General features: G+C 44.0%; 1 protein-coding gene across 1 annotated transcript in view; it reads left to right on the forward strand.

Annotated features, from left to right (window-relative positions):
- ABHD6 (abhydrolase domain containing 6, acylglycerol lipase) overlaps window positions 1–21,572 on the forward strand; it is a 53,237-nt gene that overhangs the window by 12,021 nt on the left and 19,644 nt on the right. The window contains exons 3-4 of the mRNA XM_059161315.1: window positions 7,614–7,765; window positions 19,652–19,808. Of these exons, the coding sequence (XP_059017298.1) occupies window positions 7,647–7,765; window positions 19,652–19,808 (276 nt within the window). The 5' untranslated portion in view covers window positions 7,614–7,646. The remainder of the gene's footprint in view (window positions 1–7,613; window positions 7,766–19,651; window positions 19,809–21,572) is intronic.

Genomic DNA, 21,572 nt, shown 5'->3' on the forward strand with positions numbered 1-21,572 from the left:
TGGCGCCCCTCCAGCTCTGTGTAACAGGAGTGGGAAGAGTGAAAGATGTATCAGAGTCTGGGAGGGTAGATCAACTGGGGAGACTGTCGGCAGAAATGAATGAGAAGGGGGAGAGATGAGTCTGGGACATGGTGAGACTGTTGGGTCATGCATGTGCTCAGGCAGACTTTTAGAAAAGTCTGGAAGGGGGTTTTTGGCCAGGCATGTTGAGTTTCGAATTTCCTGAAGGAGGGAGTGGAGGAGGATGTAGGGATGGAGAGCTCTCCAAGGAAGACTGTGAGGAGAGCATTTTGGGAGTATCAGATGACAGGATGAGGAGAGCATGATGGGAAGATCAGGAGAGGAGAACATCATGGGAATATAAAGGGGGAGAGAGAGGAGAGCATCTCAGGCCAGGTGTGCTCGTTTCAACAGTCAGAGGCACCTGGCTGGCTCAGTCAATAGGGCGTGTTAACTCTTGATCTCGGGGTCACAGTTCAAGCTCCACATTGGGCATGGAGCCTACTTTAAAAAAATTAATTAGGGGCGCCTGGGTGGCTCAGTGGGTTAAGCCTCTGCCTTTGGCTCAGGTCGTGATCTCAGGGTCCTGGGATCGAGCCCCGCATCGGGCTTTCTGCTCCGCAAGGAGCCTGCTTCCTCCTCTCTCTCTGCCTTCCCCTCTGCCTGCTTGTGATCTGCTTGTGGTCTGTCAAATAAATAAATAAAATCTTTAAAAAAATAAAATAAAATAATTAATTAATGGTTAATCAATAGTAGGGCTGTGAGAACTGCAAAGCACAGAAGATGAATGGACTCAGCCAGACTGCACTGTGGGACAATAAGACAAGGTGGGCATAGAGTTGGGCACCTCGTGGCAGGAATCCTAGGGGCCATACCATGCTTTCAGTGATGAGTGGGCAAGCTTAACTACTTATTTGGAAATTTCAGTGTGATTTTCCTCCATGTTGGAGATAATCTATATGACAAGAAGTTAGAACTGCCCATTTCTTGGGGTGCCCAGCTTACTCACTCAGAAGAGCATGTGACTCTTAATCGTGGGGTCATGAGTTCAAGCCCCATGTTGGGTGTAGAGATTACTTTAGGAAAAAAAAAAAGCTTCCCATTTCTTGAATTATTGTTTCATCAAGTCCTGGGGCCTCCACATAAGAGAATTCTAACCATTTTAGTATTTTTTCTAGCTATTGATCTTTAGTGATGGTTTTGAGGGATTGGTTTACCTTGACAAGAACCTAGTTTCAAAAAACAGCTTTGGGTGGTTGCAACAATATTTCAGGGCTTGGACATTACACTCAGATTTTAGGAACTTCGCATTTTCCTTGTGGAAAACATTGTAGGAAGAATTTTCGGCCTCCAGTGGTTACTCCATGGATGGAGGGTGTGGCTCTCACCTCATTGGCTGTGGTGGTGGTGGAGCTGGTAATTAGCCTTGCTGTCATTGATACAATAATCATTATTTTTTTTTAAAGATTTTATTTATTTATTTGACAGAGATCACAGTAGGCAGAGAGGCAGGCAGAGAGAGAGAGAGAGGAGGGAGAAGGCTCCCTACTAAGCAGAGAGCCCGATGCGGGACTCGATCCCAGGACCCTGAGATCATGACCTGAGCCGAAGGCAGAGGCTTTAACCCACTGAGCCACCCAGGCGCCCCTACAATAATCATTATTTTGAAGACATCAGGGCTTCAGTCTGTCAGATATGATGGTGTAGGGGTAAGATTCTTTGAAAATGCTTCCCATTCTGTTTTTTCTTAGAATTTTGCATTATACCCTAAGATAAACATATTGGAACTCAAGAGTTCTCAGTTTTCAAAATCAGGGAGAACATGGAAAGCCAGTCGTGATGCATTATGCCTTACTTTTCACCCCAGACTAGGCACTTGGAGATGCAGTGTGTACGTGGATCTGCTGGTGTGTCCTCTATCCAGTTAGTGTTCGCCCCTGTGTTCAGGGATGCACAACTTGGACGCTGACAGGAGGAGGCCAGGGGGCAGGCTCCATTCTGGGATGTGAGCGTGTGTTACTCTCCCTGGTGTCCTAGCAGCCAGCTCTCTTCTTCCTAAAGTATCTTCTCTTCACACAGTGCCACGAGGCCACGGACATCATTATCATTAACCGTGGGATGCGGTGTTTTTATTTACAAGATACGTAAAAAGAGTACATTTTTTTTACCGCCTTTTTCAACCTTTTTCGATAATTCAGGCAATATGCATTGTCAAGGCACAGATAATTTCCCTGGTACTGTTTTAGGTTCTGGGAACATGCAGCAAGGAACAAGATTCTTGAGGGGGGCAAACCAGATCCTCCTCTTTAATTGCCTGGCATAATTTCAGAAACATTTTAAGTCTTCAGAATAGGAAAAGACTGCACAGGTGACTTGGATGAACATTCTTACTTAATTATTGAGGAAACCAAGCCCTTGCAGCTGGTATATAGAAGAGCCTGGTAGGAGAGAATCTGCTGGAATGTTCCAGCCCCAGCCTGCTTGGGCCCAGCCCTCAGGTGAATCTGCCCAAGTGGCAGCCATTCCTCTATCTCCATTATGATTGTCACAAGACCCATATATTGCATTTTTCTTAAAATTGACTCCTTTTAACTTAGTGTTCAAAATTAATTTGTGTCCCTACCATGAATTAAAAATATCTCTCCACTTGCTAGATGGGATGCTACCCCATTCATGAATGGCTTAATAAATACGATTGGATCTTCCGGAAAGAAAAGGAAGGAAGGAAGAAAGAAACCCTAAAAAGCAACACAAAGAAACCATGTTATTAAGTAGCTAGGCACTGTTGCTTGTGGGAGGGGAAGTCTTGGAGAGGTTATCTAATAACAGCATACTGAGAGTTCCGTTGACCTCGGCAGAACTGACAAAGAGCCCAAAGCCAACTTCTCAGTATGGATGTCGGTGTTATGTTACCTGGGTAATGCTGTGTAGCCCTGAGCATTATTTAGCACTCTCCTGCTCCCTGAGCTGAGCATTATTTAGTACTCTCCTGCTCCCTGATGTCATTTTGCAGGCATCAGCTGAACGGGGCCCATCCTTCACCGGCTCTATTTTCCACCCTGCAGCAGACTTTCCATCATTGGTGGTTCCAGGTTCACAGGGGTTCCGTTTTTCTGTCCCCAGCCTCTCCTTTGGGTACATAGAGTACCCTATAAACAAACCTCAGCAGGGTAGGAGAGCTGCCTTTTTAAAGGAAAGCTGGGGCAACTCCCTTTCAAAATGAAGAATGATGGGACGCCTCAGTGGCTCAGTTGGCTAAGCGTCTGCTTTCGGTCATGATCCCGGCATCGTGGGATTGAGATCCACATTGGGCTCCCTGCTCCATGAGGAGCCTGCTTCTTCCTCTGCCCCCCCCCCCCCCTGCTTGCACTCTCTTGCTCTCTCTGACAAATAAGTAAAATCTTTTAAAAAGAAATCTTCAAATAAATAAATAAATAAATAACATGAGGGATGATGTAGAGGGTAGGGATAGTCCCCTACTCCTGACGTGTACAGAGCATTCAGGGGACGCCTGGCTGGCTCAATAAGAACAGCATGCACCTCTTGATCTCGGAGTTCTGAGTTTGAGCCCCATGTGGGATGTAGAGATTATTTAAAAAAAAAAAAATTTTTTTTTGAAGATTTTATTTATTCATTTGAGAGAGAGACAGAGCACAAGCAGGGAGACAGGCAGAGGGAGAGGGAGAAGCAGACTCCCCGCTGAGCAGAGAGCCTGATGTGGGGCTTGATCCCAGGACCCTGGGACCATGACCCGAGCCGAAGGCAGATGCTTAACCCACTGAGCCACCCAGGCACCCCCCCCCCCCCAAAAAAAAATCTTAAAGGAAAATACGGAAAGCATTAATATCTTCACTTGGGGCCAGTCTACATTTGACCTGGTCAGGGAAAGTGTGCAGGCTTCTCCGTTATACGTCAAGCCTTGCTAAACCAGCCACGCTGTACAGAAGCTCTTCATCCAAGACTTCATTCTGCAATGAAGCAGAAGGTGGCTCCAAAGAAAACCTTACCCGGACTGACGGGGCCAGCCCGGTGTTGACAAAGCTGTGACATCTCTTTTTGACAGTCATACCTTATGGGGCTGCCATCTCCAGTGTCAGGGCCTCTGATGTCATGGCCTTGGGCATAAAATGTTCTCATTCCTAGTCTAAAGGAGCATCATGTAATTAACTTCCTGCAGCTCAGAAATCAGAATTCGTGATAGTCCTCAGCAGCTTTTTTTTTTTTTTTAATTATTTTTATTAGCATATAATGTATTATTGCCCCAGGGGTACAGGTGTGTGAATCACCAGTCTTATGCAATTCACACCACTCACCATAGCACATACCCTCCCCAGTGTCCATCACCCAGCCACCCCATCCATCCCTCCCCCTTCCCTCCAGCAACCCTCAGTTTGTTTCATGAGATTAAGAGTCTCTTATGGTTGGCATTCCTCCCCTAACCCTCACCCTCAGCGGTTTTTAAGGACTTTGTGTAATGTGGAAAAGTCTTCTTGAAGCTGACAGGTCCTATTCTCATTGACTCTTTTGTGACCCACAGTATTCAGACAGATTGGTTAAAATTCCCTTCATCCGGAAAGTAATTTGCTTACCCCTTGACCCTGAGGCCTTTCAGTATTGTAAATTGTATCAGGGGAGTTTTGTAATTGCTGAAGGAAAAAGTACAGCATCATTGGGAATAGTTGGTTGCCCTTAAAACTAAGAGGATTGAGCCCATTTCGTAACTTTGCTTTTCACTAATTCATTTGTCCCATATTTGTGTCTTGTGTTCTTCTTGGCACTGAGAAAGAATGTGGACGATTGGCCCTACCTTCAAAGAGCTTTCTAGAAGATGAAATAGGCCACTGACTTAAGAGTGCTGGAATGTGTTTATGGTGATGGACAAATTGAGAGGACAGTTGAGTGAGAAGCATACACAATGCTTCTGCCCCTGAGAAGGCTTTCATTCCTACAGTTTCAACCCTGTACCCAGACAGAGCGTGTCTGCCTGACTGAAAAGAGCTACCTGGCCCACCTCTACTCTCTCTCCCGCTACTCCCCCTACCAAGGCTGTGAGGGGCTCGTTCTCCAACCCCTTTGTAGGGGACAAAACATGTAAATGGGACAAACCAATATTGCATTATATGTTAACTAACAAGATTTAAATTCTAAAAAATTGTAAAGAGATATTCTATCTTCATGGAGAAATTAGGAGTGACAGCTAGTGTGAGTGTTTAACAGCAAATAGCTTACAAAGATTGAAAAAGGCCATTTAGAAAAAAAAAAAAAAAATTAGACACAGTAGAGCTTGGTGCAAAGGGAGTAGTCCAAGCAGAAACTTGTTTTGTAATCATGACTCTTCCAACTGAGTAACCTTGGGCAAGTCACTTAACCTCTGTGTGCCTTAGTTTTCTCAGCCTATGAAGTGGCAGAAACACCCACCTTGCCTGTTGGATAGGGCTTGGTGTGCTTGACTAAGTGTTGATCACTTTTAGCCCGCTGGCCAAATTCAGCATGCAGCCTGTTTCTAATAAAGATTGGAATACAGGAGCACCTGGGTGGCTCAGTGGGTTAAGCCTCTGCCTTCGACTCAGGTCATGATCTCAGGGTTCTGGGATGGAGCCCCGCGTCGGGCTCTCTGCTCGGCAGGGAGCCTGCTTCCTCCTCTCTCTCTGCCTGCCTCTCTGCCTACTTGTGATCTCTATCTGTCAAATAAATAAATAAAATCTTAAAAAAAAAAAAAGATTGGCATACAATCCGTCCCACCTATTACATGCTGGGTGTGACTGCTTTCTCACTACAGTGGCAGGTCAAGTAGTTGTGACAGACCCTGTAGGGCTCCCAGTGCCAAAATATTTATCATCTGGCCCTTGTGTTCAGTGAGGTCACATCGTCACCATCATGAATTCATTATAATATTGAAATATGTCTCAGTTGACATATTTCATATGTCAATGGGGGCATATGGGAGAGATCTCTTCCATTTCACAAGGAAGGGCGGGATTTGCTGGATATTCACACTTTTTCTTAAAGAAGTCTTTGTTTTGTTTGGTGAAATGTAGGTTTGGTCTTAGGCAGCTGGGAACCCTCGGGTTGCAGGCCACCCACCCCCACCCGGCACCCGTCCTTGCAGGAGTTCTTTTCTTGATTAGAGAGGATGATGGGACTTGCACGATTTCTCATTTCATGAGAAAACGAACCATGTTGTGAACTCCTAAGACAGAACAGAGTGGGGGCTACTGATTCACCTCTGGTTTCTAGAGCACCTAGAAATGTGTCAGGCCCTTGTCTGGATCCTGGAGACACACAGTAACCCCCATTCTCCTGGTGCCCACATTCTAGCTTTGAGATGTGCCCGGTGAGTCTGCTGGAAGACCTCAGGACGTGCGCTGGAAACTCTGCTGTTGGGATTTGTTCCCTCCTGACTTTTTATTATATAGTGTTTATTTTTGAATAGGCCGTACATGTGTAAGTGATAAAGAACCAAACGCTTTAAGAGGTAGACCGTGAAACCCAAGTCTTTCCTCTATTCCTGACACCCAGCTTCTAGTTTCTCACCTTAGGTGAACCTAATGGCATTACCCACCCTACTGGCTGGTGGTAGCATTCACGTGCACACGTATGTTGTTTTCATCTCAGTCTTTTAGGTTCTCTGTCTTCTCTTTTTTAAAAGATTTTATTTGTTTATTTGGAGCAGAAGTGGAGGGAGGGGCAGAGAGAAAGGGAGAGAGAGAATCTCAAGCAGACTCTGCAGAGCGCAGAGCCCTGTGCAGGGTTCGATCCCACAACCTTGAGATCATGACATTAGGCAATATCAAGAGTCAGATGCCCAACCAACAGAGCCACTTAAGTGCCCCTGTCCTCTCTAACTTTTATTTTTTTTTTTAAGACTTTTATTTATTTATTTGACAGAGAGAGAGAGAGAGCAATCACAAGTAGAGACACAGGCAGAGAGAGAGGGGGAAGCAGGCCCCCCACCGAGCAGAGAACCCGATGAGGGCCTCTATTCAAGGACCCTGAGACCATGACCAGAGGCGAAAGCAGAGGCTTAACCCGCTGAGCCACCCAGGCGCCCTTCTAACTTTTAATTTTTAAAAATTGCAATCTTTCAGAAAAGTTGAAAGAATACTACCTTGTAAGCTGCACCTAGATTCACCAGTGGTTAACATTATCATATTTGTTCTAATGTTCTCTCTTCTCCCCTCCTCGCCACATTTTTTCCCCTCAGTTTTTAAAAGTGAGTGGCAGAAGCAAACACTGAGTAGGCGATATCACTGTTCTCTTAATACTTCAGCAGACATCACCCAGGAGCGAAGATATTCTCCTACATGCAGACATTACCACGATTTCATCCCCCACTCAGGAATTGTGTCTCTGAAACAATAATATTATCTCGTATCTGGTCCTTACTCAGATTTCCCCAATGGTTTTAACAGTGTCCTTTATTAAAAAAAAAATCCAGGACCCTCTTCAGGGGTTCTTTGTTCTATTTATTTGTTATAACAATTTAGATATTTTAAGCACTTGTCAGCTTTTGTTCCCTCCTGACCTTTATTCTCATTCCGGGTCCTTCTGTCTCCCACTTTGCTGCTTCACCTTTTCTCTTGAGACAGAGTTTCAGTATTGACTCTCTTCAGCCCTGCAGGTGTCCGCCAGTCCTGAAGAGCAGGATGGACCTTGACGTGGTTAACATGTTTGTGATCGCGGGCGGGACTCTGGCCATCCCAATCCTGGCATTTGTAGCCTCGTTTCTCCTGTGGCCTTCAGCGCTGATAAAAATCTACTACTGGTAAGTTGATTTTATAATTAAAGTCCTCCAGAGTAGCATAGTAACAGTGTCTTCCCTTGCTTATCCTTTGGTGGCGGCTTTTCAACATTTTGTCATGAAATATTTCGAAGATACAGAAAAGTTGAAAGACATCCTGTCTTGAGTCTGGGGACTGTTCTTGAAAAATTGATTGTAGCTCCTCACCGGGTAGATTCTTTCTGGTTTCTGATTACATCTTTGCCTGGGGGGGGCCACCCTAACCCCCAGAGTCACTGATTCTGTCTTCAGGCAAGGATTGTGCCTGGTTATGGGAGCTCCTTTGGTATTTTCTTCGTTGTTGGATTCCCACCCAGTGATGTCCTGGACAGGTGCAGTGATGTGCACAGAAAAATGATTGGAAAGACCGGGGCCAAGGGATGGCATGGGTTTTAGATTTGTTCGAAATGTGTTCGTTAGTGAAGTGACGAAAAGAAAAAGAAGTTTCCAAAATTTTTATCAGTCTCGTACCATCTTTATGAGTCTTGCCGTATCTGTAGAACAGCTCTACTTTCCTTTTGTATTTTCTTTAGAATAAGTTACTCTTCTTACCTTAATTCGATTTAAGAGTGACACAAATATTACTATCTTATGCAGAAAATTCCTATTTGCTGTACTTGCCGTAAATAGTAAATTAATATTAAAAGTAAAAATGATGGGTGGCTGGGTTGGCTCAGTTGGGTGAGCCTTTGGCTCAAGTCATGATCCTGGAGTCCTAGGATCCAGTCCCATATCGGGCTTCCCCTGCTCTTCAGGGAGCCTGCTTCTCCTTCTCCCTCTGCCTGCCAGCTCTCCCTGCTTATGCACTCTTTCTCTCTCTCTCTCTCTTTCTTGATCTCTGTCAAATAATTATAAAATCTAAAAAAAAATAATAAAAATAAAAAGTGAAAATGAGCACAATGCCATTAAACGGCGTTTTAAAATTCTAGTCTCCCAAGGATTCTGTGTGTCCTTTCTCTTTGTTACAAAGTCCAGAGAGGTGTGAATGATGTAGCAGCCAGAACAGGGCCTTCCTCCTGGATGGAACCAGAAGATTAGCAGTTGAAAGGAGATTAGATTTCTCATGATGTGCTTCAGTGACTTTTCGTGCTATGGTCCATTTACCAAATAAAACCACCCCTCACGCCCCATGGTGTGTGTCCCCTGGCGAAGGCAGTCCCCAAATAGCCTTGGTTCCTCTCTGTGCCACAGGGAGAAGGGCAGCACACTGGGATTTAACCGGGACTCCAGCAGTTAGACTCGCCTTCTCTGCACTCAGGAAAGAACGCAGTGAGGTTGCGTTCAGCTCGTGCCCTTTATCTGCTCTCCTTTCTGGCTCCCTTTTGTTTCATTGGAGTGTGGAATTTTCCGCCTGCCAGCCAGGCTCTGATCCTTGAAAAGAAGCTAATTGAACAGAAGGGAGCTTTTCATCCTGCACTGTCCCACTCCCTCTTGGATGGGAGGGGGTAGGAGGGCAGCGTGGTGACCCTGTCAGAAGGTCATCCAGGGCCCACCGACCTACCTCTGCGTTGACGAAGCTGAGATTCTGGCTGTTTCCGTGTGATTGCCCTGCAGCACCAGCTGCCAGAGAGCTTGGGGGCCAAGGCCTCTGTGTGACCCCTGCCATGAAGAGCCCAGAGCCGTGGGCCCCTTGGGGCTTCACAGAGTCACCCTGGCCCTCCACACACAGATGCCATCTTTCCTCACTCCAGTCCAAGCAGAGAATGCAGTTTGGTGGTGGGGCCCGTCACCGTGGATATGGCTGCAGACAGGTGTGCCGATCCCACCCGCCACACATGGAGCCCGGCAGCTTCCTTGGGCTGTCAGGGAGAAGGCTTTCAAAGTCAGGAGTGTCAGGATAATTTTGACACTGGAGCTTTGAAAAGAAAAATAACCTCATAGCAAATAATTCACCTTTTATTGAATTAAAATTCACACAACATAAAATTCACCATCCTAAAGTGTGTAGTTCAGTAGTATTAGTATATTCGTGGCATTGGAGCGTCTGGCTGGCTCGGTCAGAAGAACCTATGACTTTTGATCTCGGAATCATGAGTTCAAGCCCCAAGTTGAGTGTAGAGATTACTTAAAAAAAAAAAAAAAAAAAAAATTAAAAATAAAAACTTCTTTTAAAACAAGTATATATATAAATATATATACACACACACAGTGTTGTGCACCCATTACCACTATCTAATTCCTATCTAATTCCAAAACACTTCCATCTTCCCAAAAGGAGCCTCCGTACCTGTTTGCAGTCACTCACAGTTTCCCCGTCCCTTCATGCCCTGGCAATTTTAATTATATCTCTGTCTCTTTAGATTTGCCTGTTGGGGCCATTTCATATAAATGAGATCAAACAATTTTGGCATTTGATGTCTGATTTCTGTGACTTAGTGTGTTTTCAAGGTGCATCCTTGTTGTAGCATGTGTCAGTATTTCATTATTACGGCTGAATTCTAGTCCATCCTGTGGTTATACAACATGCTATGTATTTAAAAGGACATTTGTGGGGTGCCTGGATGGCTCAGTGGGTTAAGCCACTGCCTTCGGCTCAAGTCGTGATCCCAGGGTCCTGGGATCGAGTCCCTCATCAGGCTCTCTGCTCAGCGGGGAGCCTGCTTCCTCCTCTCTCTCTCTGCCTGCCTCTCTGCCTACTTGTGATCTCTCTCTGTCAAATAAATAAATAAACTCTTTTTAAAAAAAAAAAAAGGACATTTGTATTGTTTCCACATTTTGCCTATTTTGAATAATGCCACATAGCAAATAATTCACTTTTATTAACAAATAATGCCACTAAAATCTTGAGAGGTCCCACAGAGCAGAGCATTCAGTCCCTTATTTAAATGACAGCATAGGGACACCTGGGTGGCTCAGTGGGTTAAGCATTTGCCTTCGGCTCAGGTCATTATCATGATCTCAGGGTCCTGGGATCCAGTCCCACGTCAGGTTCCCTGCTCAACGGGGAGTCTACTTCTCCCTCTTGCTGTCCCTTTGTGTTCTCTCTCTCTCTCTCTCTCTCTCAAATAAATAAATAAAATCTTAAAAAAAAAAAATGACAGCATAGATACATGTGATCTTAAAGCCTGCCCATGCCTGTCACTCAGCTCAGAGCTGTAGCCAGAGGACAAACACAGTGTTCTTGATTTTATGAACTCAGGCACATAAGCTAAGAAGAAACCCAGCTGGTTGGAGAGAATGAAAATCCTAGAAAACGTTTTGGTTCGTGCCAGGTTGAACTGTGGCATGAGGTGTTTATGGTACTAGAACCCGTGATGCCATTGCAGAGGGCTGTTGGAAATCCTGTGATTTCCTCCTCCTCCTGCCCCCTTGGAAATGCACAGCCTGTTTCCTTCATCTCACCTCACTGCAAGTGACATTTACACAGTGGGTGGCTTGGGATGAACAGCTTTACCATGAGTCATTTACATCCCTTAACCACAGCTCCTCCTCCGAACACCTTTATTTGCTCAACGAGGCATAATGACCACCAGTGAATTCACTCTGCAGAGCGAGGTTGGTCAGGTTAATTTTCAGGGTTGCTACGTGAACGGGAGGAGCAGGAGGTAGAGTTAGCTGGGCCTCCCAGACAACCCAAGCTGCTCTGCCGGATGCCCAGAAGAGTGTGGGCTAATCCCAGCAGCCTCTCCTGGGATCTTCCCTGAGGAAACTAAGTGGTGACAAAATGGTAAGAAGTCCTAAATAGAAAAAGATGGACAAGAATTGAAAAAGAAAACGAACATTGTTTGCAGGTGACAGGATTGTATTCATAGAAAGCCCAGGGGAATCTATAGATAATTTTTTGGAATTAATAAGTGAATTTGGAAGGTTGCTAAATACAAGATAAGTGAACAAAAATCAGTTATATCCTTATATGATAGCAACAAAAAATAGAAAATGAAAAAAAAAATGTAATGATTCTATTTACTGTTGTATCAACAAATTCAGAATACCCAAGAATAAATCTAAAGAACAGTATGGAAGGCCTCTGGACAGCGAACTATGAAGTATTAGAGAAATTTGGAACCTAAAGCAATGGAGGTATAGACAGTATTTGTGAGTTGGAAGACTTTCTTATCACTGGGTTGTCAGATTTCCCTAAAATGATATGTAATTCAGTATGCACCCATTTACAGTCCCAGCAGATTGGTTTGTTTTTTGTTTTTTTTTTAAGATTTTATTTAGTTATTTGAGTGAGAGAGAGCATGAGAGGTGAGAAGGTCAGAGGGAGAAGTAGACTCCCCATGGAGCTGGTAGCCCGATGCAGGACTTGATCCCAGGTCTCCGGGATCATGACTTGAGCTGAAAGCAGTTGCTTAACCAACTGAGCCACTGAGGCACCGAGTATTTTTTGTTTTGTTTTTAAGATTTTATTCATTTATTTGAGAGACAGAGAGCATGGGTCGGGGGGTCAGGTGGGCAGAGGGAGAGGGAGAAGCAGACTCCCGGCTGAGCAAGAAGCCCAATACAGGACTCCATCTCAGGACCCCACGGATCATGACTTGAGCTGAAGGCAGACATTCAATCAACTGAGTCGTCCAGGCACCCCCAGCAGTTTTTGTTTTTTTTTTTTAATGGAATTTAATAAACTGCTTCTTAAATTTATAAAGAAAAGCAAAGAGCCCATTAAACAAGACAGTCTTGAAGAGGAACAATGTGAGATAATTTACATGACCAGCTGTCAGACCTAATTATAAAGCAACAGTGAATCAAGGCAGCGTAATATTGGCACTAAGAAGGGCAAACCAGTGGGTCAGGAGAGCCCAGGAGCAGATGCACATAGATACAGTCTCTTCGTGGATAAAGGTAGTGCTGCTTTGCAGCAGGGGAAGGGGGCTGTGTCAACTAGATACCCATCTGGGAGAAAAGTTCATCGTGACCCGTTTGGTAGGCAGAATTAGCCAGACCCACAAAGATCCCTCTCATCCACGGAACCTGTGAATATGATGACAAATCACTCCCACGGTCGTTATGTTATATATAGTTGACTAAAGACAAGATTTACCTGAGGAGGCCTGATCTAGTCATAGTAGCCCTTACAAGTGGAGGGGTTCGAAGCACAAGAAGGACTCCGTGCGATGGCGAGTTGGAGACCCCAGGTGAAGGAATGGCAGTGGGCTCTAGGAGTAGACAGCCCCTGGCTGACAGCCAGCAAAACAGCAGGGATCTCAATCCTAGGCCACAAAGAACTGAATTCTACTAATAACCCCTAAATAATAAGCTTAGAAGCTGATTCCTTCCCAGACCTTTCAGATCAGAAGTGGCTGGTGCCTTGATTTCAGGTTTTGATATTCAGAGGAGAACTCGGCTAAGCTCACTCCTGACCTGCAGAACTGTGAATTAGTAAATGAGTGTTGTTTCAAGCTGCTAAGCTTGATAATTTGTAACGCAGCTGTGAAAAAGAATACAGCCTTGTACCATGCACAGAAATCAAATCCAGGTGGATTCTAGGTCCAAATGAAACAAAAAAGCTTTTGTAAGAAAACATGGAAAAACCTCACAAGAGAGGTTATCCAGATGGCCAGTAAACATATGTAATGGCGCTCAACTTCGTTGGTCATACAGGGCAAAAACGAGAGGCCATTTCTACCCACCAGGATGGCTAAAGTGAAACAGGTTAAAATTCCAAGAATGGGCAAGGATGTTGTATTCATATCCTAGTGATAAATGGCTACAATCTGGGTGACCTAAAACAACAGAAATTTAAAACAACAACAATAGAAATGTATCTTTTTACAGTTCTGGAAGTTGGAAATACTAAACCAAGGTGTTGGCAAGGTCGGTTCCTTCTGGAGGCTCTGAGGGAGAATCTGTTCAGTGGCTCTTCCCTAGTTTCTGCTGACTGCGAGCTATCCTGGACATTCCTGGACTTGTAGTTGTGTCCTTCATATGTAGATGTGTCACTCCACTGTCTACCTCTGTATGTCACTTGGTGGTGTTCCTTTGGTGTGTTTCTGGGTCTACATCCCCCCCAACTTTTTAAGATTTTTATTTATTTATTTGACAGAGAGAGTACAAGTAAGCAGAGCAGCAGGAAAAGGGAGAGGGAGAAACAAGCTCTGCTGAGCAGGGAGCCTGACGCAGGGCTCGATCTCAGGACCCTGGGATCATGACCCAAGCCAAAGGCAGACACTTAACCTACCGAGCCACCCAGATGCCCCAACATTTCCCTTTTTTTTTTTTTTTTTTAATTCGCCGCTTTTTTTTTTTTTTTAAGATTTTATTTGTTTATTTGACAAAGAGAGAGCACAAGTAAGCAGAGCAACAGGCAGAGGGAGAGAGAGAGAAGCGGGCTCTCTGCTGAGTGGGGAGCCTGAAGGTGGGGGCTCAATCCCAGGACCCTGGAATCATGACCTGAGCCGAAGGCAGCCGCTTAACCCACTGAGCCACCCAGGCGCCCCCATTTCCCTTTGTTTTTAATAAGGGCACCAGCCATATTGGATTTGGGGCCAACCCTAATCCAGTATGACCTCAGCTCAACTCAATTATATCTGGGAAGATGCTGTTTCCAAATAAGGTCACATCCACAGGCTCCAGATAGACATGAATTTGGGGGAAATACTTTTCAACCCCATGTGGATGTGCAACAACTAGAATCTGGCATATTGTTGATTAAAGTATGAATTGGTTTGGAAAACTTTTTGTCAACAGGACCCCCCTCATTTCACACAAGAGAAGTATGTGTATAGTGTGTATATATACACACACGTATATGTGGAAAGAGAGATATCAAAAGATGTATAAAAGAATGTTACATAGCAGCTTCATTTATAGTACCTCCAAACTGATAACACCAGTGTCTATTAATACCATAGCAGATACATAAATAAAGGTATAGTTGTACCGCCATTCATATAGTATTCAGTAGGAAGGAGAGAACTTGTGCTAGATTCTACAACACAAACATAATACTGAGTGAAGGAAGTCAGATACAAATACTTCTCATATGATAAAGTTCTGAAACAGCAGAACTGTCCTGGAGAGATGAATGGAGGCAGAAGTTAATGGGGAGAGGCACAAGATAGGCACCTGGGATGCTGGCCATATTCTTGGTCCTGATCTGGTGGCAAGCTGCCGGGTTCATTCATTTTGTGCAAATTCATCAGACTGTACACTTAAAATTTGTGTACTTGTCTATATGATTTATATTTCAGTTAAAGGTTTCTCTAAAAAATAAGAAGGATGTAGAGAAATTGGACTTCTCGTGTACTACTTGTGGGAATATAAAATTATGCAGCCACTTTGGGAAGCAGTCTGGCAGTTCCTCAAAAGGTTTCTTAAGAAAAAGCTACCATACGATCCAGCAATTCCACTCCTAGGTGAGCTGAGAACACCCAAGAGAACTGAAAACATATGTCCAGAGAAAAAGTTGTACGTGAATGTTTGTAATGGCATTATTTAGCTTGAACTGAGACTAGATAACCAAGTGTGCATATCCATATGATGGATTATAATTTGCCTGCCTCTCCATCTACTTGTGATTTCTCTCTGTCAAATAAATAAATAAAATCTTTAAAAAAAAAAAAAAAAAGGAATGAGTATTAATAGATCCTATAGCGTAGATGAACTTGAACACATTATGCTAAGTGAAATAACGCAGACACAAAAAGCCACATGCGGAATGTGTCCCCATTTATATGAGATGTCCCGAATAAGCAAATCCATAAAGTAAATGCAAAGAGACATGAAGGAAACCAGTGGTCGCCATGATCTATAAGGAGAGGGCAATGGAGAGTGAGTGCTAAGCAGTGTAGATTTTTTTTGAGTTGCAGTAAAATGTACATAACATAAAATTTGCCATTCTACCCATTTTAAAGTATACAGTGCAGTCTTGTTTCTTTTTGATAAAAATGTTCCAGATATAGGTAGTGGTGATGGTTGCACTCCTTTGTGAATATACTTAAAAAAAAAAAAATCCTCAGTTGTACCCTTTAAAAGGGTGACTATTATAGTATGTCACTTATATCTCAATAGAAAGAGATCTGTACTCAACACCCTAGTCATTAGGGGCTTGAAGATCAAAACCACAGTGAGCCACCATTAGGGTGGCCATTTCTCTCTATATATTTTTTAGGGTGCCTATTTTTTTAAAAATGGAAAATAACATGGAAAATAAGTGTTGTTAAAAAATAAATAAGTGTTGTTGAGGATATAGAGAAATCCTTGTTCCTTGCCGTTAGAAATGTGAAATAGTATAGCTGCTGTGGACACATTTAGTAGTTCCTCAGAAAATGACACATAGAACTATCTTATGATCCAACAATTCTACCTCTGGGTCTATACCCCAGAGACTTAAAAGCAGGGACTCAAACAGATATTTGTATATCAATGTTCACAGTAGTATTACTCGGCCAAAAACCCGAAACTGCCCAAATACTCATCAATAGATGAATGATAAAAATGTGGTATCTACATAGAGTGGAATGGTATTCAGTTTTGAGAAGGAATGAAATTCTGACACCTGCTATAAAACGGATGAACCTTGAGCTCATTATGCTTAGGGGAATTAGCCAGACACAAAAGAGCAACGTTGTGTGAATCTACTTATATGAGCTATCTAGGATAGGCAGACTCATAGAGACAGAAAGTAGAACAGAGGTTATCAGGAGCTCAGGGGAGGAGGGGAATGGAGGATTATTATTTAAGGGTTATAGGATTTCTGTTTGGGATGATGAAAAAGTTCTAGACATGATGATCGTGATGGCTGATGTACAACATTGTGAATGTATTTAATGCCACCGAATTGTGTGGTTAAAATGGTGAATCTTCTGATGCGTATTTTACCATAATTTAAAAAAAAAAAGGAAAGAAATGTTGAAGTACTTTTCTCCAGAGGTTCTTATAACCTAGTAATGCTGAGACTTAGAGGATGAAGGGTCTGGACCCTGGAGGAGTGTACGTGTATGTAATGGAGTATGCATCGGTCAGCCTTAAAAAAGAAAGATCGTGCCTTTCGTAACAACATGTAGGTACCTGGAGGGTATTATGCTAAGTGATATTTCAGTCAGACAGAGAAAGAGAAATACACCGTGTGACTTCACTTATGTAAGGAATCTAAAAAACAAGGCAAATAAACAAAAAACAGAAACGGAATCATAAATACCGAAAACAAACTGGTGCCTGCCAGAGGGTAAGTGGGTGGGTGGTATGGGCCAAACAGGTGCAAGGGATTAAGATGTAACACATTCCAGTTATACAGTAAAGAAGTCATGGAGATGGAAAGTACAGCAGAGAACATAGTCAGGAATACTGTAAAAACGGTATGCTGTTACATGGTGTTGTATTATTGTGGTGAGCACAGAGTCATTACAGAATTATCCAAGCACTATGTTGTTTACCTGAAACTGATAAAACATCGTATGTCAACTATACTTTAATTTTTTAAAAAAGATCATAGAGTCAAGAAATGAATGAATTGGGATATGAATGAATGAACGAATGAAGAATGGACTTGTGTCATATGTCATGATTTGGAATTTTGAAATATGCTTGCTTTGTCATAAGGGCTTTTAAGCTAGCCAGTGTTATTTTTAATGTTTTGAATAGGGAATGCATTTCATTGAAAAAGGAAAGCAGTAAAAGTCTCCCTCCTACCCCTGTTCCCTTTCCAGCTACTTCTCAGTAGAACCCCCGCCTCCACTCCAGATCCTCACCTTCATAGTGTCTGGTGTGTGCCCTCATGCGTTTTGTTTGCAGATGCAAGTAAATATTAATATATGTCCTCAGCCCTTTCTCCCTTTATTTACGCCGTGAAAGCTATTTGCTTTTTGTAAGACTTGGCTACCTCTCTGGTGCAAAGTGTACCGCAAAGTGAATCCCTGATTGAATTAATTATCTTTCATCTTGGAGAGATTCTTCATGCAGAGAGTTCAATTTGTTGCTAATTCCATACTGAAATCGAATTTGGGCCAAACTCCAGCACTGCCAAGTCTTACGTAACGGACAGACGCTGAGCTGTCAACCAGCTGCCATATGTTGTGAGGAATAAAGCAGAGGACGGATGCAGATAGTCCCTAAGAGTCAAGTTCCCCAGAACTGGTGGCTGAGTCGGTTAAGTGTCTGCCTTTGGCTCAGGTCTTGATCCCAGGGTCCTGAGGAGCCCTGCTTATCCGGGAGCCTGCTTTTCTCTCTCCCTCTGTCCCTCCCCCTCAATTTGTGCTCTCTCTCACTATCTCCCCCTCTCTCTCAAATAAATAAAGTCTTTTAAAAAAGTCAAGTTCTCAGGGCACCTGGGTGGCTTAGTTGGTTAAGCAGCTGCTTTCAGCACAGGTCATGATCCTGGAGTCCAGGGATCGAATCCTACATCGGGCTCCCAACCCACAGGGAGTCTGCTGCTCCCTCTGACCTTCTCCCCTGTTGTGCTCTCTCTCTCTCTCTCAAATAAATAAATAAAATCTTAAAAAAAAAAAAAACAGTCAAGTTCTCATTCTCAAAATCTCTAGGGGGAAGAAACCAGCATATATTAATATCTATATTATACAAATAATATACATATTATACAGATAATATATATATAATTAACATATATTTTTAAATACTTAAATATGTACATATATTTGGGAGATAGGTTATGAGCCTCTTTGAGCTTGTCCACCAGCGTGGAAATAATGTCTGTATAAAAACAAATGTTTAGGAGCACCTGGATGGCTCAGTGTGTTAAGCCTCTCCCTTTGGCTCAGGTCATGGTCTCAGGGTCCTGGGATCAATCCCCACATTGGGCTCTCTGCTCAGCAGGGAACCTGCTTCCCCCCTCTCTCTGCCCACCTCTCTGCCTACTTGTGATCTCTCTCTCTGTCAAATAAATAAAATCTTTAAAAAAAAAAAAAACACAAATGTTTGTTACTATGACTTCTGCATCACAGTTAAAATCCAGTCCACTCAATCAAAATCCACTGGTTCAAAATCAATAGCTTCTTTGAAGCCACAGTAACACTTAAAAAAAGTTAAGACTCAAAAGCAGAAATTTGGTTGGCTGGAGGGTTAATGTAACTTCCCGCTTGCTCAAATGGAATGACAAAAGGACAAAACTGTGTTCTTCGCAGAGATGGAGTCCATGGACTCACCAGCTCCGGACAGCTGTCGGAGGGTTTGGTCCTGAAAATCGTCAGGACTCCAGGCACCCTTTAGACAGTCTTCTGTCGTCCTTTCTCCCCAGGCAGAGATTTGTGGATGTGTGGAGTGACACCACCCCCACCCGTAGCCTTGGTGAGAGAGGCTGCTTCTTCATCTCCACAGAGAGCGAGCGGCGTTACCTTTAAGTCTTGGGATGCCTTTCCTGCCCAGCAAAGCCCCTCTGCAGTGAGATCCTTACTCTGGGATGGTCCTACATGGGTAGTGTTCGTGATTCTTCATCCTGGATTTCAGAGGCCCGTGAATCTGGCCCACCGGGAAGTGCAGGCCGGCTCTGTGTGAGGGGAACTGCCTTTTTCTTGGCCTTTCCCGAGTTCTTCCCAGCCTTACCGCCAGCCACTTTGAATTCAGCTGCAGCTCAAGCAGGCGAGGCAGAGAAAGGCCAGTCTGGCAGCTGGAGAGATCACACCACCATTCAAACTGCTAAAAATAGGGATGTAAATATATAGATTAACAAAAGGCTGTGATGTGTCATGCTCCTTCAGAAAACACTCTTCTTTCTCCTCCTAGTTAGAAGTATCAGAAAAGTACATACCAGAATATTTATTTAAGGTGCTTCCTGGAATGGTTCTACTTAGTGTTCCTTGAGGGTAAAGCTGGGGAGGGGATCGGGGGACTCCAGAGACCGGCTGGGAGGAGGAGGAGGAGGAAGGCAGCTGGGAGACGGGTTTGTCTCTGCATGATGGAGGACTGTGGACAGGGCATATGCCCCTTCTCTGGAGGTTGCTGATTTTGTCTCGCCTTTCTTTTTTTCCTCCCCAGGTACTGGCGGAGAACGCTGGGGATGCAGGTCCGCTACGTTTACCATGAAGACTATCAGTTCTGTTACTCCTTCCGGGGCAGGCCTGGGCACAAACCGTCCATCCTCATGCTCCATGGGTTCTCTGCACACAAGGATATGTGGCTTAGCGTGGTCAAGGTGCGTTCTAGGTTCTTCTCTCTCAACAGAGTGTCACTCAGTAAAGAAAAGGGTGTCCACTTGAATGAGATGTCCTCAGCAATGATGAAAAGCCAAGGGAACCCAGAACTGTGGCTCAAATCATCTGAAAACTAATTCAGCATAGGGGTACCTGGCTGGCTCACTCAGTAGAGCACGCGACTCTAGCCCTCAGGGATTGTGAGTTCAAGCCCCGTGTTGGGTGTGGAGCTCACTTAAAAACACACACACGCAGACACACACAAACTAATGTGGTATACAGTTAAGCCTTGAACAACATGGGTATTAAGGGAGCCCATGCACGATGCAGTCTAAAATTCATGTATAGCTGTTTTGCTCCCCCCAAATTTAACTATGAACAGTCTACTGTTGATCAGAAGCCTTAACAATAACATAAATGGCCAATTAGCACATATTTTGTATGTCATATGTATTCTATACTATATTCTTACAGTAAAACTAGAGAAAAGAAAATGTTATTAAGAAAATCAGGGGTGCCTGGGTGACTCAGTTGGTTGAGCATCTGCCTTTGTCTCAGGTCATGATCCCAGGGTCCTGGGATCGAGGCCCACGCCAGGTATCCTGCTTGGCAGGGAGCCTGCTTCTCCTTCTCTCTCTCTCTCCCTCTTCTCCCTCAGAGAGAGAGGAAAAAGCAGAGGGAGCCTGCTGCTCCGCCTGCCTGTGTGTGCTCTCTGTCTCTCTCAAATAAATAAATAAAAGAAAAGAAAAAAGAAAAAATCATAAGGAAGAGAAAATACATGTACTGCGCTGTATGGGAAAAAAATCCACGTCTAGGTGGACCTGCACAGTTCAAACCCATGTTGTCTGAGGGTCCACTGTATTATTTGAATCCTTTTGTCAGACAAAAGTTACTGAATTCAGTGTTCCTTGTAAAATCTGCACCTTAGCGATCATTTCACCATACAAGTATTTCTTAGGGAACGTTTCTGACACTCCACTTCCTCTAGAACTTGTCGTGACGATCGAGATCGGGTTGAGCAAAATCACTTCTTCCGTACTCCAGTGTCTCCTCTTCCTTCCCTCGTCCCCCTTTTTGTTGTTCTTCTCCCTTCCCCCCCCTCCTACTTCTGTTTTTCGCTCTTGTTTTTGTGTTTTCATTTTCCTGAGTCGTTTAGAGAGACTCTCTTGATCTGACCGCTCTCTGAGGTAGTTTTCTAAATCCCTCACCTTCTGTCCTGGTTTCCGTGCGTGTGGCAACTTGCTCTGCTTGATAAGTGACCCGCTGGTGCAGGTTGGGCCTGGGAGAGGTCTCGGGAAGAACGAGCCCCCGCCTCCCACCTCAAGCAGAACCATACCTGAATGATTCCAAGTAGGACCTGCACCAGGGGGAAAAGGTTCACCCATCCTATAGTTGCTTCTGTTCTCACTCCCAAATTCCACTGTTAGGACAGTCCTCCTCATGCCTGAAGGAACCTCTCACTTCCCGGCCCACCTCAGATGTTTTTGGTGTAACTGGTATTTGTGTATTGATAACACATGGTTCTCAGCTTCTGCTTAAAAGTGGCACAAATAGGGGTGCCTGGGTGGCTCAGTGTGTTAAAGCCTCTGCCTGCGGCTCAGGTCATGATCCCAGGGTCCTGGGATCGAGCCCCACATCAAGCTCTCTGCTCAGCAGGGAGCCTGCTTCCCTTCCCCTCTCTCTGCCTGCCTCTCTGCCTACTTGTGATCTCTGTCAAATAAATAAATAAAATCTTTCCGAAAAAAAATCTTTAAAGAAAAAAAAAA

The sequence above is a fragment of the Mustela lutreola genome, chromosome 2 (assembly GCF_030435805.1).
Source record: "Mustela lutreola isolate mMusLut2 chromosome 2, mMusLut2.pri, whole genome shotgun sequence".
NCBI classification, from domain to species: domain Eukaryota; kingdom Metazoa; phylum Chordata; class Mammalia; order Carnivora; family Mustelidae; genus Mustela; species Mustela lutreola.